Genomic DNA, 14,752 nt, shown 5'->3' on the forward strand with positions numbered 1-14,752 from the left:
ATGGGTTTATGAAGGGGATGGTTTGATGAGATAACATGATCTTGGTAACTAATTGACCATTCATTATCAGTGGTAAATAGGCCAATGGAGGGATGATAGGAGTTACTATAGAAAACTTTTTCCTGGGTGTCTGGCTGGTGAATCTTGCCCACATGCTCAGGGTTTAGCTGATCGCCATATTTCGGGTCGGGAAGGAATTTTCCTCCAGGGTAGATTGGCAGAGGCCCTGGAGGTTTTTTGCCTTCCTCTGTAGCACAGATCACAGCTGGAGGATTCTCTGCATCTCGGGGTCTTTAAACTATTTGAAGGCTTCAATATCTGACTTATAGGTGAGAGGATTATTCCAGGAGTGGGTGGGTAAGATTCTGTCGCCTGCATTGTGCAGCGGGTCAGACTAGATGATCATGATGGTCCCTTCTGACCTTAAAGTCTATGAGTCTATATCAGCATTCCACTTGAGTGCACAGGGGCACTTGGTCTTTGTGAACCCCATGGTAAATTAATTCTTAAAAGGCTTTGATAGACTCTCCCCTCAGGTATGCCAACCTGTCCCCTCCTGGGATCTCAACCTAATCCTTTCCAGACTGTTGAGACTGCCATTTGAACCATCAGTCTGCCTGCTGCTATACTTCTCTTACAAAGTGGCATTCCTGGTGGCAATAACTTTGCCCAGGAGGGTCTCTGAGCTCAGGGTACTGACATTAGAGACCCTCTATACCATATTCTATAAAGACAAAATGCAGCTCTGATCCCATCCTGCTTTCCTCCTGAAGGTGGTGCCACAATTCCACATCAACCAGGACATCTTCCTACAGGTATTCTACCTGAAGCCACATGTTAGCGGTCAAGAACAGACACTTCATTCTCTGCATTCCGCACTGTGCTAACCTTTTACATTGAAAGAACAAAACTGTTCAGAAGGTCATTTCATTTATTCATTTAGCCATGGCAGAAGGAAAGGTCAATCTGTACCCTCTCAGTGCATCTCATCTTGGATAGTGTCCTGCATCTGTGAATGTTACAGTCTTGCAGGAGTGCCTGCACCTCCATTCACTTCACACTCCAGCAGGATGCAGGCCTCTTCCACCACATTCCTTGCACAGATCCCTACTCAGAAAATCTGTATGGTAGCTACCTGGTCTTCCATTCACACCTTCTCTTCACACTATGAGATCACCCATCTGTCCAAGGATGATGTTGCATTTGCACAATCAGTGTTCCAGTCAGTGGAAGACTCTGAGCCTGCCACCTGAACTTGGGCTTGTTAGTCACCTGATTGGAATGCACATGAATAAGCACTCAACAAAGAAAAAAACGTTACTTACCTTCTCCTGACTTTTGTTATTTTAGATGTGTGGTTAATGTCCATTCTTATACCTACCATTCTGCCCTCTGTCAGAGTAGCCAAAAGAAGGACTGAGGAGGGCACAGGTTGGCAGGGCTCTATGTTATGCACCATAAGGTCATGACTCCAGAGAGTGCCCAGGCAGACCCAACAGCTAGCTGCTAGGAAAAATCTTCCGGATACCGTGCACGTGTGCATGTGCATTCACCTGATTGGAGTGGACATGAACAACACATTTCAAAGAATAGTTATGAGAAGATAAACTTTAAAAACAACAAATGGTTGTTCTGAAGAAGTGGGCTGTGCCCACGAAAGCTCATAATACCATCTACATGTTTTGTTTGTTTTTAAAGTTTATCCTGTACAGACTAACTCAGCTATCCCCGGAAGTTATGAGAAGGTGAGTAACCGTTTTTTCTTACACTTTGCGGCAAAGGGACAATGATGTATTAGTTCCTCTCTCACACTGTATAGACAAGATCTCTCAGAGCCATTAGCACTGCCTATAGCACTAGGAACTGATTAGTTCCACCTGTTATTTTTACACCAGTAGCACATGTGATTTGGACTCTTTTTTTCTGTGAATAAAAGTCATTTACTTTATTTTGATTTTTTCCCCCATGAATTGAGCTCTTTTTCTATCTAAGGAATCCTCTTTGCTATCTTTGTTAAAAAGTTCTTAAACCAGTCTTAGTCTAAATTTCTGCAAAATATTTAATTCGATGAGTCAAAATTAAACAATAAAGGAAAAAAAATCACTATTTTAAACACCTAGACTAGCGTTACTGTGTTTATTATATTTTTCAGTCATTAATGCTGCCCGTTGAGTTAGAATCCAACAAGACAATAAACTTCAATCAGAAAGTTGAGATTCCATCGTGGTTGGAATTGAAAGAATTGTTAAAATTAGCACCAGAAATTATAGCAGATGAAAGCGAGAGTGAAAAGAAAATCAAAGAAGGTGAGGATTGTTTTCTTTATATTTTGGGCCCAATTCTCCTCTAATCTACGCAGTTTTTACACCACTATCTTTTTAACTCTTTTATCTTCATTTGAATTATTACTGATTCAGAATAGTACATATCAGATGAGAATAAGACCCATTCTGTGTCTGAAATTATGTAGCAGGTTTGACATATCAAATTTCAAAGTATGAAAGTTTTCTGTAAGCAGCCAAAAGGAAGTGATCTCTTACGTACTGTACTCTTCATTTCAGGCCCATGTTATTTCAGGAGCAGCTATTGTTAATGAGGTGGAAGAGTGATTCTAATGACAAAAATTGAATAGACTAGTGATGCTAAGATGAATTTTCTTAGAGACATTCCAGAGTAGTTTCCAGTAATTCATGCAGTACAGTCACTCTATATAAATTGTCCACAACATTATAGGAGGAGTTTATAATAGACTCTGTATTTACTACCATATCTTTTTCAAAATACTCTTATGATCTTGTCTTTGAGTTTTCCCACATGCACTGTTGGAAGCAGATCTTTGATATTCTGTAGTGTGAGAGTTATTCCCCTGCTGACGTGCCATGAAACTCCATTTACATTTTTCTATTAAACTTTTAAAATACTTATTTTGTTCTCTTTTGTGCCACAGGAAAGTTTTGACAGCTTGCCAAATAATAGCTAAAAATATAAATGTTCTGTATGCTGCCAAAGTAGCAGTGGCAGATGATAAGCTATGTCTACACAACAGTGTTATTTTGGAATACCTGACGCTATTCCGAAATAACAAAGTTCACGTCTATACTACAAGCAGTTATTTTGACATAATGTCGAAATAATGTCGAGCTGGAGACTTCTTACTCTGATTCCTGTAACCCTCATTGTACGAGGAGTAAGGGAATTAGGAGGAAGAGTGCTCTTTCTTGGACTTCCTGCTGTGTAGTCAGTGCCAAAAGCCAAAATAAGCTATTTCGACTTAAGCTACATGAATTGCGTAGCTTATCTCAGCTTTAGCCCTGCTGTGTTGATGTGCCCATACTGTATTGTGAATACCAAAGCAGCTATAGCAATGGAGTGAAACTAAGGCTACAGCTACACTGTAGCCTTCTTTTGGAAAAGCTTATGCAAATGAAGCGTGGCGTGGAATATCACCGCTTCATTTACATAATTAATTAGCAGCCGCTTTTGCACAAGAGGCTTTTGCGCAAAAAGGACCTGTGTAGATAGTTCCTTTTTGCGCAAAACCCCCCTCTTGCACAAGAGCCGTTCTTCCTCATTTTTTTTAGGAAGAACGGTTCTTGCGCAAGAGGGGATTTTGCACAAAAAGGAGCCATCTACACAGTTCCTTTTTGCGCAAAAGCCTCTTGCGCAAAAGCAGCTAATTAATTATGCAAATGAAGCACAACAATATTCCACATTGTGCTTCATTTGCATAAGCTTTTCCAGAAGAAGGCTACAGTGTAGCTGTAGCCTAAGAGATGGGCTGGGCTCCACATCCCTCTGGTTCTGACCCATGACCCCAGTGGTCTATGGAGCAGAAACCCACCATTTTTTGATTGGGGGAAGAGAAGTAGGCCAGCTTCTCACAGAGTAACCCCTCAGCACTTGACCAGTGATCTATTTCCTCCCTACCTTCCAAATATACCCTATGAGCCTAGATATCCTCAATCTCACACTGTGGACAGACAGAACCAGTTAGGTTCCCCTTACCACTACCACCAGAATTCAGTGTGCATCACTTTTTGATTACAGATTTCTCCTCCTGCTAGCTAAGGGTATGTCTACACTACCCCGCTAGTTCGAACTAGTGGGGTAATGTAGGCATACCGCACTTGCAAATGAAGCCCAGGATTTGAATTTCCCGGGCTTCATTTGCATAAGCGGGGCACCGCCATTTTTAAAACCCCGCTGGTTCAAACCCCATGCAGCGCGGCTACACGGGGCACGAACTAGGTAGTTCGAACTAGGCTTCCTAGTTCGAACTACCGTTACTCCTCGTGGAATGAAGAGTAACGGTAGTTCGAACTAGGAAGCCTAGTTCGAACTACCTAGTTCGTGCCCCGTGTAGCCGCGCTGCACGGGGTTCGAACCAGCGGGGTTTTAAAAATGGCGGCGCCCCACTTATGCAAATGAAGCCCGGGAAATTCAAATCCCGGGCTTCATTTGCAAGTGCGGTATGCCTACATTACCCTCCTAGTTCGAACTAGGAGGGTAGTGTAGACATACCCTAACCTAGTTAGGCCTTAGTCCTTTTAGCTGCAGTGGTAGAAGCTTGTGTGACAATGCTGAAGGTTCACAAGTGAAATCCTACTTGCGGTATGGAGTTGCTGTAGTTGTATATATTATAGAATTACAAAACCACAAAAATGAAAAGGAATGCATGTAGTTAAAAACTAATATAAATACTACCTTTAAAGAGAGATAATTAGGTTGAAAAGTCAAGGACTTGAAAGTTAGGAAATACTTTATGATTATCTGTGCAATTTAATTCGGGTGTATGCATTATAGTACTGTCAAATTACATGCACATTTGCTTTGCTTTTCCCATGGAATCATTGCTTTATTCAGTGCACAGAGTTGATTCACAAAGGGATAATATTTACAGTTGTATAAGCAACCATAAATCTGGAATGTCCTAACTTTTCAGTGGTTGACTTTGCAACCTAAACAACATTCTTTAATGCAATTATCATATGTAATAGTGCATTGTATAATCTACCAAATACAAATAAACTATTTTATTACAATAAACAATAAATATTTGATTATATATATTTGTAAACTAATTGCAATTTTTACAACTGTACATATAAGCAAATAAAAGAAATATCAATATCTAAAACATTATACCCAAGAAACAAAATAATAAATACTAATGACAGCATTTCCACAATACAAATAAGTATATCAAACTTTTGTCAATGCATATCAAAATGTAATCTCAATTATTGTACACTTCATTGGTGCTAAGTATTGTTATTATTACTTAGTATACATAATAGGGTTCTCTTTAAAAACCTATGGAAGGCCTGAGGTTAGCATCACAGAACACATTTAAGCAAAAACAAACAAAAAATTTGTAAAATGCCTTCTGCAGTGTTTGTATTTCGGTTGCTTCTAGTGGTTCAGGTAAAAACACTGCCACCTTAACACAGGCCAATATTCTTTGCATATCTATCAAATGTTTAGCATGAACTGAATAAAATGATTAATAGTTTAAACATATATGAAGATAAAGTTATTTATGAACCTGCTGTTTCCCAGTGTTTTCACCATACGTCTTATGTTCTTCCACCTCAGAGCAGATCAGCCTTTCATATATCCCTGGATTTGTATCTGCTCTGATTTCATAAGTCAGTACTGCTATTTTTAGCCCTGGGAAGCTAGGGCAGTATGCCGGAGGAACTTTTCTCTCTTTATGTCAGGGAAGCCCTTTCCCAGGAATTAACAAGATCAGTCTAGGGTTTGGACTGACATTTTAAAGCTTTAGCATTTGTCTCTAAATACAAGAACAAATGAATGTTCAGTGAAACTGAAAAGTGACATACTAAATTGATAAAAGAAATACGTTTTCACACAAAATACAGTTAGCCTGTAATACTTACTGTCATGGGATATAATTTAGGCTATGATCACAGCATGTTTCCAAAAGGGATTAGATATTTATACAGCTAACAAGAATAGTCAATGTTATAATAGTAATTATAAAAAAAGAGTTTTGGAGGTATAAGAAACCCTGTGGCTTTGCAGGACTAGTGTTGCAGGGTTACTTGTGGCCCTAGCTCATCTGTACAACATGAACAAGTCTATGGCCGAAGCCTCAGCTTGTCTGGTTTATGCTTTTAGGTCGAGAGATCCTCGGTTTGATCCCAGCTTCTGACAATCCAATTATGGGAGTGATGTTTCAAAGTTAGGAAGAAACTTCCCCTAAGGACAGGCTATTCCACATCTACCTAATGCAGGTTTTTTGCACCTTCCTCTGAAGCAGCTGGCTCTAATCATTGGAAGTGACAGGATATGGGATTAGATGGATCACTAGTATGATCACATAGTGTGATTGTTATGGTATCACAAATATCTTCTGCTGTTTTATATTTATAACTGGTGGTAACTCTAGTACTGGTATTGTTAATTCAAATGATAATGTGGCATCAATCAAAATAGACACGAAAACGTTGTTCAAGGAACAGCTTTGAGGAAGAAATGAAATAAAATTGATATTATTGTGATACCTTTTTATATCTTTTCAGATCTTATTGCAAATATTACAAATGAAATAGAGATTTCAAAATACTGTCCCACAGAAGAGGTTTGTGTCAATCAAAGCAGAAATCCACAGGAATACTGTGAGGCAGGTAGGAAGTGGAATATACATAAATCCAGTGCTTGTTTTAAAGAACAATTATTTTTTATTATACATATGCCTAGGACACCTCCTACCCCAGACCACACTCCTGCCCCTCTTCTTCCTGCCCCGCCCCCCACTCCACCCCTTCCTCCAACCCTTTGGTTCAGGTTCCAACCCTGCTCCATCCCTACCTCACCTCTTCCTGCCCTTGCTCTGTCCTCTCTCTGCCCCCATTTCTTCCCTTCTCTTAAGCCCCCTTCCCTGTGCAACACTGGTAGCTAGCAGAACCAAGCAAACCAGTGGCCAGATTGCTCCACTTCCTGCCACCACCAATGAGTGCAGGTGTTGGTGTGGGCCCAACCCCTGCTGTTGGTGCCAGGCCTCTCTCTAATTCCCTGGGCTACTTTGGCCCCATGCTACTATATTCTCCTGAAGCATGGAGCCTCCCAAAATCTGGGGACTGCGGCAATTGCCCTGAACTGTCCTATAAATATGGCAACTCTATCCATATGTATTCCATTCTTTGATGTCCATGCAGCCTGTGAGCTCGAGATCAGAATCTGTGGTCAGAGTTCTGACTGCAAAACAGAACTTGCATTTGACTAGCTTTGTTACTAAATAATTTGTTTACTAAGATAAAAATGGCATTGAAAACAAATAAGAAAAATAATCAAAGAAACAAGTTCCTTGTAAGGCAGAAAAATCCATAAGCATGTCTGTAATTCATTTTACTGGGAAAAATAGGACAGTAAATATGACCTAAAAGAGACTGTTTTGACTCTCTAAACTTGTTTAGATAGCTTGCTAAAAATATAGGGGCTAATCTGGCAAGTGCTCTGCATGTGGAATGCCAAATGAATTTGAGTGGGAGTCTTCTGTGACACACATTTACAAGACTATGACTATAAGTAGCACAGAATTTTATTTACATATAAAACAATAATTTACTCTCTCCAAGCTTGAAGTATCTGAATTACAAACTTGCTGATTTCACTGTCAATGTGAGTAACATTAGAACCATCACAATTGCAATTTGAAAGAGCCATTCCGTCTAAGCAAGAGCTACGTGACTGAGCCATGGCTGATCAACATTTAATTAAAAACACCCAAAATAATAGTTGATCGTTTTAAATTCTGAATGGTTGGCAAGGTATGTAGAGATTCCCAGAATCACATAGGAAAACCAGTAAAGAACTGTTAGTTATGCATTATTGTTACCCTTCTTGTCTAGATATAAAGTACTACACTTTGGTCTTTATTGATCAAGTAATAAAACATAGTATCTTCATAATAAACTTTAAAAACTAAATTTAGTTGGGGTCAGAGTTTTACATAAATAATAACATTTCTTTCACTTATATTTGTGAAACGTGGTGTCATTTTCTGCAATTCGCAGTTAGTTATGCTTTATATCCTTCGTATGAAGTAGAAATGCCACTAACTCCTCCATGCAGACCGCAAAGATCACACGTGAATTTGTTGCGTGCAGGACTTCAGGCAGAACCTATTTCTCCTGTTTATAACAGGTAAGTAAAAATCTAATCAGAATATATAGCTGGTACAATCTCCTCCAAATTAATGCAAAACTGCCATAATTGGATTTTGTTAATTTATGGCCTCATTTTGTGAGATGCTCACTGCCTACAGTTTTGTCTATTGAGCTCTTTGCCTTGGAAACAGTCCAGGAAGTGCTCCCTATCCGTTGTCTCAGTGCATAGAGACTCAAAAGACCAAGAGAGTTGCTTTAAGACTATCTTCCTCTATAAAGGCTTAATGTCCTGAAAATGCAGATTCTTCTTCAATTGGTGTCCCCATGGGTGCTCCACAGTTGGTGTCGGGCACCACGGATTGGAGACTTTGAGAGCAGTGATCAGGCAGGCTGTGCATGCGTGAGCAGAGAGCGGCACTCCTGTCTTTGAAGTAGCGCACGCAGCCCACTTCTCCTCAGTTCCTTCGTTGCCAACCTCGGCCACAGACAGAGCTCAATTCTCTCCTCCTCAGCACACTCTGCAAGACAAAGCAGAACCATTTCATCAGCATAGATAGTCCTGAGGCGAGCACAATATATTTCACCACTGCTTGTGCCCCTTCTATGATCAGTGGGCAGAAATAACTACAGATGGGTGGGTCCTAGAAATCATTAGCTGTGGTTATTCTATCACCTTCACGGCAGTTCCTTCAACCTCCCCACCCTTTCTCTCCCTCTTTAGGGACCTTTCTCACAAGACTCTGCTCCACCAGAATGTTTTACAGCTTCTCAAAATAGGAGCCACAGAGCGGGTCCCCAAAAAATACAAAGGGAAGGGGGTTTATTCGAACTACTTTCTCACTGTAGAGAGAACAGGAGGTTGGAGACCTACCTTGGACCTGCGCCAATTAAACAAATATATTCACAGGCAATGCTTCAAAGTGGTCACACTCAGCACAATAATTCCAGCACTGGACAGGGAGGACTGGTTCGCAGCCCTCGACCTTCAAGATGCGTATTTTCACATCACAATAAACCCCACACACCGGCGCTTCCTATGATTTACGATAGCCTCAAACCACTTTCAATACAGAGACCTCCCATTCAGACTCTCCTCTGCCCCCAGAGTCTTTTCCAAGACCCTTGCGTTGGCCGCGGCATATCTAAGACGGAATGGGATCACAATATTCCCTTAGGTAGATGATTGTCTTATCCGAGATCCCTCACAATGGACTATCAGAGACATGATTACATTCATGAAGACCATGCTTCAGTCACTGGGCTTCATTATCAATTAGCAGAAATCCATATTACAATCTTTGGAGTTCATAGGGGCTCGTATAGACTCCACAATAGCTCGAGCCTATCTCCCCATCACTGTTTCGACAACATAAAAAATCTCATTATGATCATTACCACCAGCCCAATGGTACCCATCATAACGTGCCTGAAAGTCATGGGGCACATGGCTGCGACCACATATGTGGTCCCATAAGCCAGGCTGCGCTTCCGTTGTTTCCAACACTGGATCTCTTTAGTATATACACCAACCAGCCATCAGATCCACAGGAACATTTCCTCTCCCACAAAAGTCCTCACCTCTCTATGGTGGTGGACACAGGCACACAACCTCCACAACGTGGTGCCTTTCCTCCGGGATCAGCCGTGCAAACAAATTAAGATGGATGCCTCACTGATGAGATGGGGTGAATACTTTCAACAACAGTTTGCACAAGGGAAATGGTCCAAAGACGTGTCAAGACTTCACATAAATCTGCTTGAGCTTCGAGCAGTTCACAACACATGCAAGCACTTCCTCCCTTACATTCAAAGCTCTTCCTTGCGTATCCTTCCCGACAATATGACAACTATGTTTTACATCAGCTGCCAAGGGGGTGTGAGATCCCAGTCACTAGGCGCAGAGGCAATCAGACTTGGAATTGGTGCATCCATCATAATATTACCATCTTGGCAGAATACCTGCCTGGAGACAAGAACATTATGGTAGATACCCTCAGCTGCAACTTCCTCACGGAACACGAGTGGGAACTACACGATCAGATCACCCACAAGCTGTTCCACCGATGGGGGTGACCACAGATAGATCTCTTTGTAACTTGGCAGAACTGCAAATGCCCCCAGTACTGCTTGCATGCGGGCATAGGACGCGGCTCCCTGGACAATGCCTTCCCACCCATTCCTCTCATTCCCAGAGTCCCCCAGAAGATATAGCTGGATGGGGCCCGAGTGATCTTGACAGCCCCAGTCTGGCCTCGACAGTATGGTTCCCATGTCTTTATCACCTGTCTCTATGACCTCCCTACCCAATTCCGAGCTACCCAGAACTGCTGTCCCAGAACCAGAGGTCAATACTTTGCCCCCAACCACAAATGCTGCACCTGACAGCATGGTACCTATCTGGTTCTCAGAAGCAGAGCAATAGTGCTCACAACAAGTGGAAATTGTTCTGCTGCATAGCAGGAGACAAACGACATGCAAGACTTAATTATACAAGTGGCACAGGTTTACAGAGTGGTGCACAAACAGGGCAGTTGAACCATTCAGAGCAACGCTCCACCAAGTACTGGAGTACATCTGAAACAACAAAATTTGTCAATTTCTTCACTCCGGGTGCACATGGCCACCATTATGGCCTTCACCCTCCCATTGATGGGTTCTCCATATTTGCACACCCCATCTCTAAAAGATTCTGGAAGTGTCTACAGAACCTTCACCCACCTCAAAAACCCATTCCTTCCACATGGGACTTAGAATTGGTCCTACACTCTCTCAGCCTTTGAACCAATGACAACCGCACCACTTACCTTTCTTACCATGAAAATGTTGTTCCTTCTGGCGATCACTTCTGCAAGGAGGGTCAGCAAACTTGCAGCTCTCACCTCCATAAGTGACCTTTCACAAGCACAAAGTCATCCTGCTGCCACACCCGTCCTTTTAACCCAAAGTGACCCCAGAATTCATATCAATGAACCGATAATCCTTCCCACTTTCTATCCAAAACAACATCGTTCCAGAGAAGAAGCCATATTACACACTTTGGATGTCAGAAGGGCAATTGCCTTTTATCTTGATAGGACTCAATCCTTTCGGTCTTCCCAGAGATTGCTGGTTTCCCTGCTCCAGAATAGGGCATTACCAATGAGTCCAAAGGCCCACTCTGCCAGAGCTATGGCGACATCAGCTGCTTTCCTAAAGGGATTCTCATTCCAGGAGATATGCAGAGCAGCGACATGGTCATCTAATCACACCTTCATAAAGCATTACACTATTCTACAATGCTCCACAACAGATACTGCAGTTGCCACTGCGGTCCTCTCCACAATTTGTAGCAATTAATCGAAGTCCACCATCCATCTCAATGGGCACTTCTACACAGTCACCAACAGTGGAGCACCCACATGAACATCACTCAAAGAAGAAAGAGAAGATACTCACTTTGTGCAGTAATGATTGTTCTTCGAGATGTGTATCCCTGTGAGTGTTCCACAACCCACCTTCCTCCCCACTTCTTCAGCAATAATAGCAGCCCACGAGGACGTCAAAGAAGAAACAGAGGGAAAAGCAGGCTCCACGTGCTACTCCAAAGGTGGTAATGCCACTCTCTGCTTGTGCATGCACAGCCTATCTGATACATGCTTGAAAGTCTCCGATCCGTGGCACTGTGACAAGCCTGACACCAACAGTAGAGCACCCATGGGGACACACATCTCAAAGAACAATCGTTACTGCATGAAGTGAACAGCTTCTTTCCTCTTTGGGGAAGTTGAGGGACTCATACTTCAATGATAATGAATCCTTGAAAGTCCTCAGCAGATAAGCATGCCATTAGCTTATGGCTGTGTGCTGAGAATATGCATGTGGGGGTGGTTCCATGGCTGCTTCTCCATCTGATTTGCTTGAGTAGCCTTCATAGTCTTACTATCCTCCCTCCACAGACATACAAGGACTATAGCAGAGGTCTCAAATTCCTGACCTATGGGCCATCTCTGGTTGGAGGTGTTGCACAGTCCAGCCTGGGAATCGCAGCGGGCTGGGCAGGGGCATCCATTCTTATCTTCCAATCCGTAGCAGCATTTACGACCAGGAACTTCAGGCCTCTTTGTATCGGCAGGCCCTTGAGCAGTTGCCCCCTTTGCTGTCCCCCATCTCCTCTCAGTGGGCCTGCCCCCAAATGAATCAATAAGAGGAATTAGACATTTGGAGAGAAAGTATTTTTGAAAAATGACTTTTTCTCAATGTATTAGCAGAAGAGAGTTGATTTGAAAATCTAAAAAGCTATGATCTAAGCTTCTTACCACAGTATTTCTTTACTTGTTTCTTTGCTTTAGTATTCTGTTTACAGAATCGACTAAGCAGCACTTAGAGCATCTAGTGTGGCAGTCAGAAAAATACCAAAATGCTGTGAACTCTCTTTTGCTTGAAGGTAAGGAAGTGTAAATTCCAATATACTGAACTGATATAAAAGAGTTGTATGTTAAACAGTACAACAGCCTAGAAATTAATCTGGAAAGTGCTTGAGGAAATATATGCAGATATTTGAGGATACATTTTCAAAATTGATATAAATGAATTTAGAATACAAGGAATGTGTGAGTACAGCTCCTATTTGCACACAAAAAAAGTATTCCTTGTGTCTAATTTGGGCTGTTTGATCATTTTCCCTTATATAAATCTTCTTATAAGGCTGCTGACTAGTTTGTCTTTTCACAGTCTTTTTACAAGCTCTGTTGAACCATCAATTTTTATTATAGACTAAGTTGTTCTCATCTTGAATTTTAAAAAAAATCTATATTAATAAATTCCTTAGTGGAATCATATTCATGGAGAGCTAAGTGATAAGTTTCCAGTGCTAAACACAAACATTAGGAAGTGGAATATGGAACCCAAAATAACTAAACTATACATTATTTTTGACCCCAGTAGTATATGTTAAGAAACAGCCCCAGAAGACTTCTGAGAGATATAGGATCATAGAATCTTAGAACTGGAAGGGACCGTGAGAGATCATCGAGTCCAGTACCCTGCCCAAGCTCCATCTAGACCATCCCTGATAGATGTCTGTCTAACCTGCTCTTAAATGTCTCCAGAGATGGAGATTCCACAACCTCCCTTGGCAATTTATTCCAGTGTTTAACCACCCTGACAGTTAGGAAGTTTTTCTTATATATGGAAAATAGTCTATTTACTATTTAGAGTTTTCAGATAATGATTATAATAGGTGCTTGTAATTATGAAAGGTAAATTCATAGATATTGAATAAATCCAGATTATTTGTAATCCAGGAAATGCAGATTTATACCAACAAACTGGATTTATAAGTATTGCTGGGAAATTTAACACAAAAAACAAGGTGAAAAAACATACTTCTTACAGCTATGTAAATGTTTATTAATTTGCTGTTTGATCCAGTGATGATACTGTATTAGAAAGATATACCAATGGATAAACATAATCTAAGTCATGAATATTTTGTTGTTATTTTGCTGTAAAAAATGTTCTTTTCTCAAGTTTCCATTCCATTAATATTTTATACTAGTTTTGTCTTTTTTTGTAGAGACTCAGATCATTGAACCTATATTTCAACATCATTCAGTTACAGAACTGAAAAAGTTACTGTCTGTCCAGGTGGAAGCTCCATTGTTTAGCCCATTAAAATCAGGCTGGTGGATTGATTCAGGACAAAATCTGGTAATACCAGATTCTTTGGAGCAACTAAGCACTGATTTGGGTAGTGAAAATATCCTGTTTCCTACTAAAGTGGAAGTATTCTCACAAATTAAAGAATTTCAGTTAGAAAGTAAGTATATTTGGTTTTGTTAAACAAGTTAAATGACAAGAATGACATGGAGATCTTCAAAAGAGGAATGAGGATCAATCATGCAGTTCAGTGACAGATGCTGGCATTATAGCAATTAACAAAGAAAACAGAAAAAAATTCATTCTCAAGAAAAAAAACTCAGAAAAGCATAAATTAGTCAGCTTTATTACTCTAACGTCTGATTAACAAAAAGTTACAACTGAGTTTCATGGATAACAGTATGTGTGCGCTTACATACTTAATTTGCAGTCACAGTTGCCATGATTTTACTTGCAAATTATGGTAGTTGCAAACCCATGTTAGTCATAACAAGTCTTTACTGTTTCTAATGAAATAGCTAACAGGAGAATTTTTGAAAAGCATATAATTTCAAAGTATTATTAATTAATAATATTAATTAATATATCTGTAATAGTGAATATGTTGATGCAGCAGATTCTTATATCATTCCAGCTTCCAGGATAAGTCAGTGGCACAGGACATGATGTAGTAGACTCAAATTCTATTATCGTGAAGATTCATCAGTATACAGTATTATGCGGGAGTTTATTCACTATGCAGATTTTCAGGGTTGTTTGTGAGCAACTCACATGGAGGAACACTACTACCTTATTATGACAGCTCTATAACACTGCAGACAGAAAACACCGCAGTGCATTTAGCTAAAGTATTGTTAACATGAATATATAAAGTAAGGCAAAGGGTTATGATATTGGTAAATTACAGCTCTAAAATTCATCAAATCATATTCATTTCCTTATATTAAAAATGTTTTCAATAAGTATAGTTACTCACGTTCATA

General features: G+C 40.6%; 1 protein-coding gene across 1 annotated transcript in view; it reads left to right on the top strand.

The window, feature by feature from the left end:
- SHOC1 (shortage in chiasmata 1) overlaps positions 1-14,752 on the top strand; it is a 102,151-nt gene that overhangs the window by 31,498 nt on the left and 55,901 nt on the right. The window contains exons 7-12 of the mRNA XM_089779459.1: positions 2,153-2,306; positions 6,546-6,751; positions 7,958-8,171; positions 11,647-11,721; positions 12,475-12,555; positions 13,687-13,929. Coding sequence (XP_089635585.1) covers positions 2,153-2,306; positions 6,546-6,751; positions 7,958-8,171; positions 11,647-11,721; positions 12,475-12,555; positions 13,687-13,929 — 973 coding nt within the window. The remainder of the gene's footprint in view (positions 1-2,152; positions 2,307-6,545; positions 6,752-7,957; positions 8,172-11,646; positions 11,722-12,474; positions 12,556-13,686; positions 13,930-14,752) is intronic.

This window comes from Pelodiscus sinensis, chromosome 6 (assembly GCF_052426305.1).
Source record: "Pelodiscus sinensis isolate ZL-2025 chromosome 6, ASM5242630v1, whole genome shotgun sequence".
Classification (NCBI taxonomy): domain Eukaryota; kingdom Metazoa; phylum Chordata; order Testudines; family Trionychidae; genus Pelodiscus; species Pelodiscus sinensis.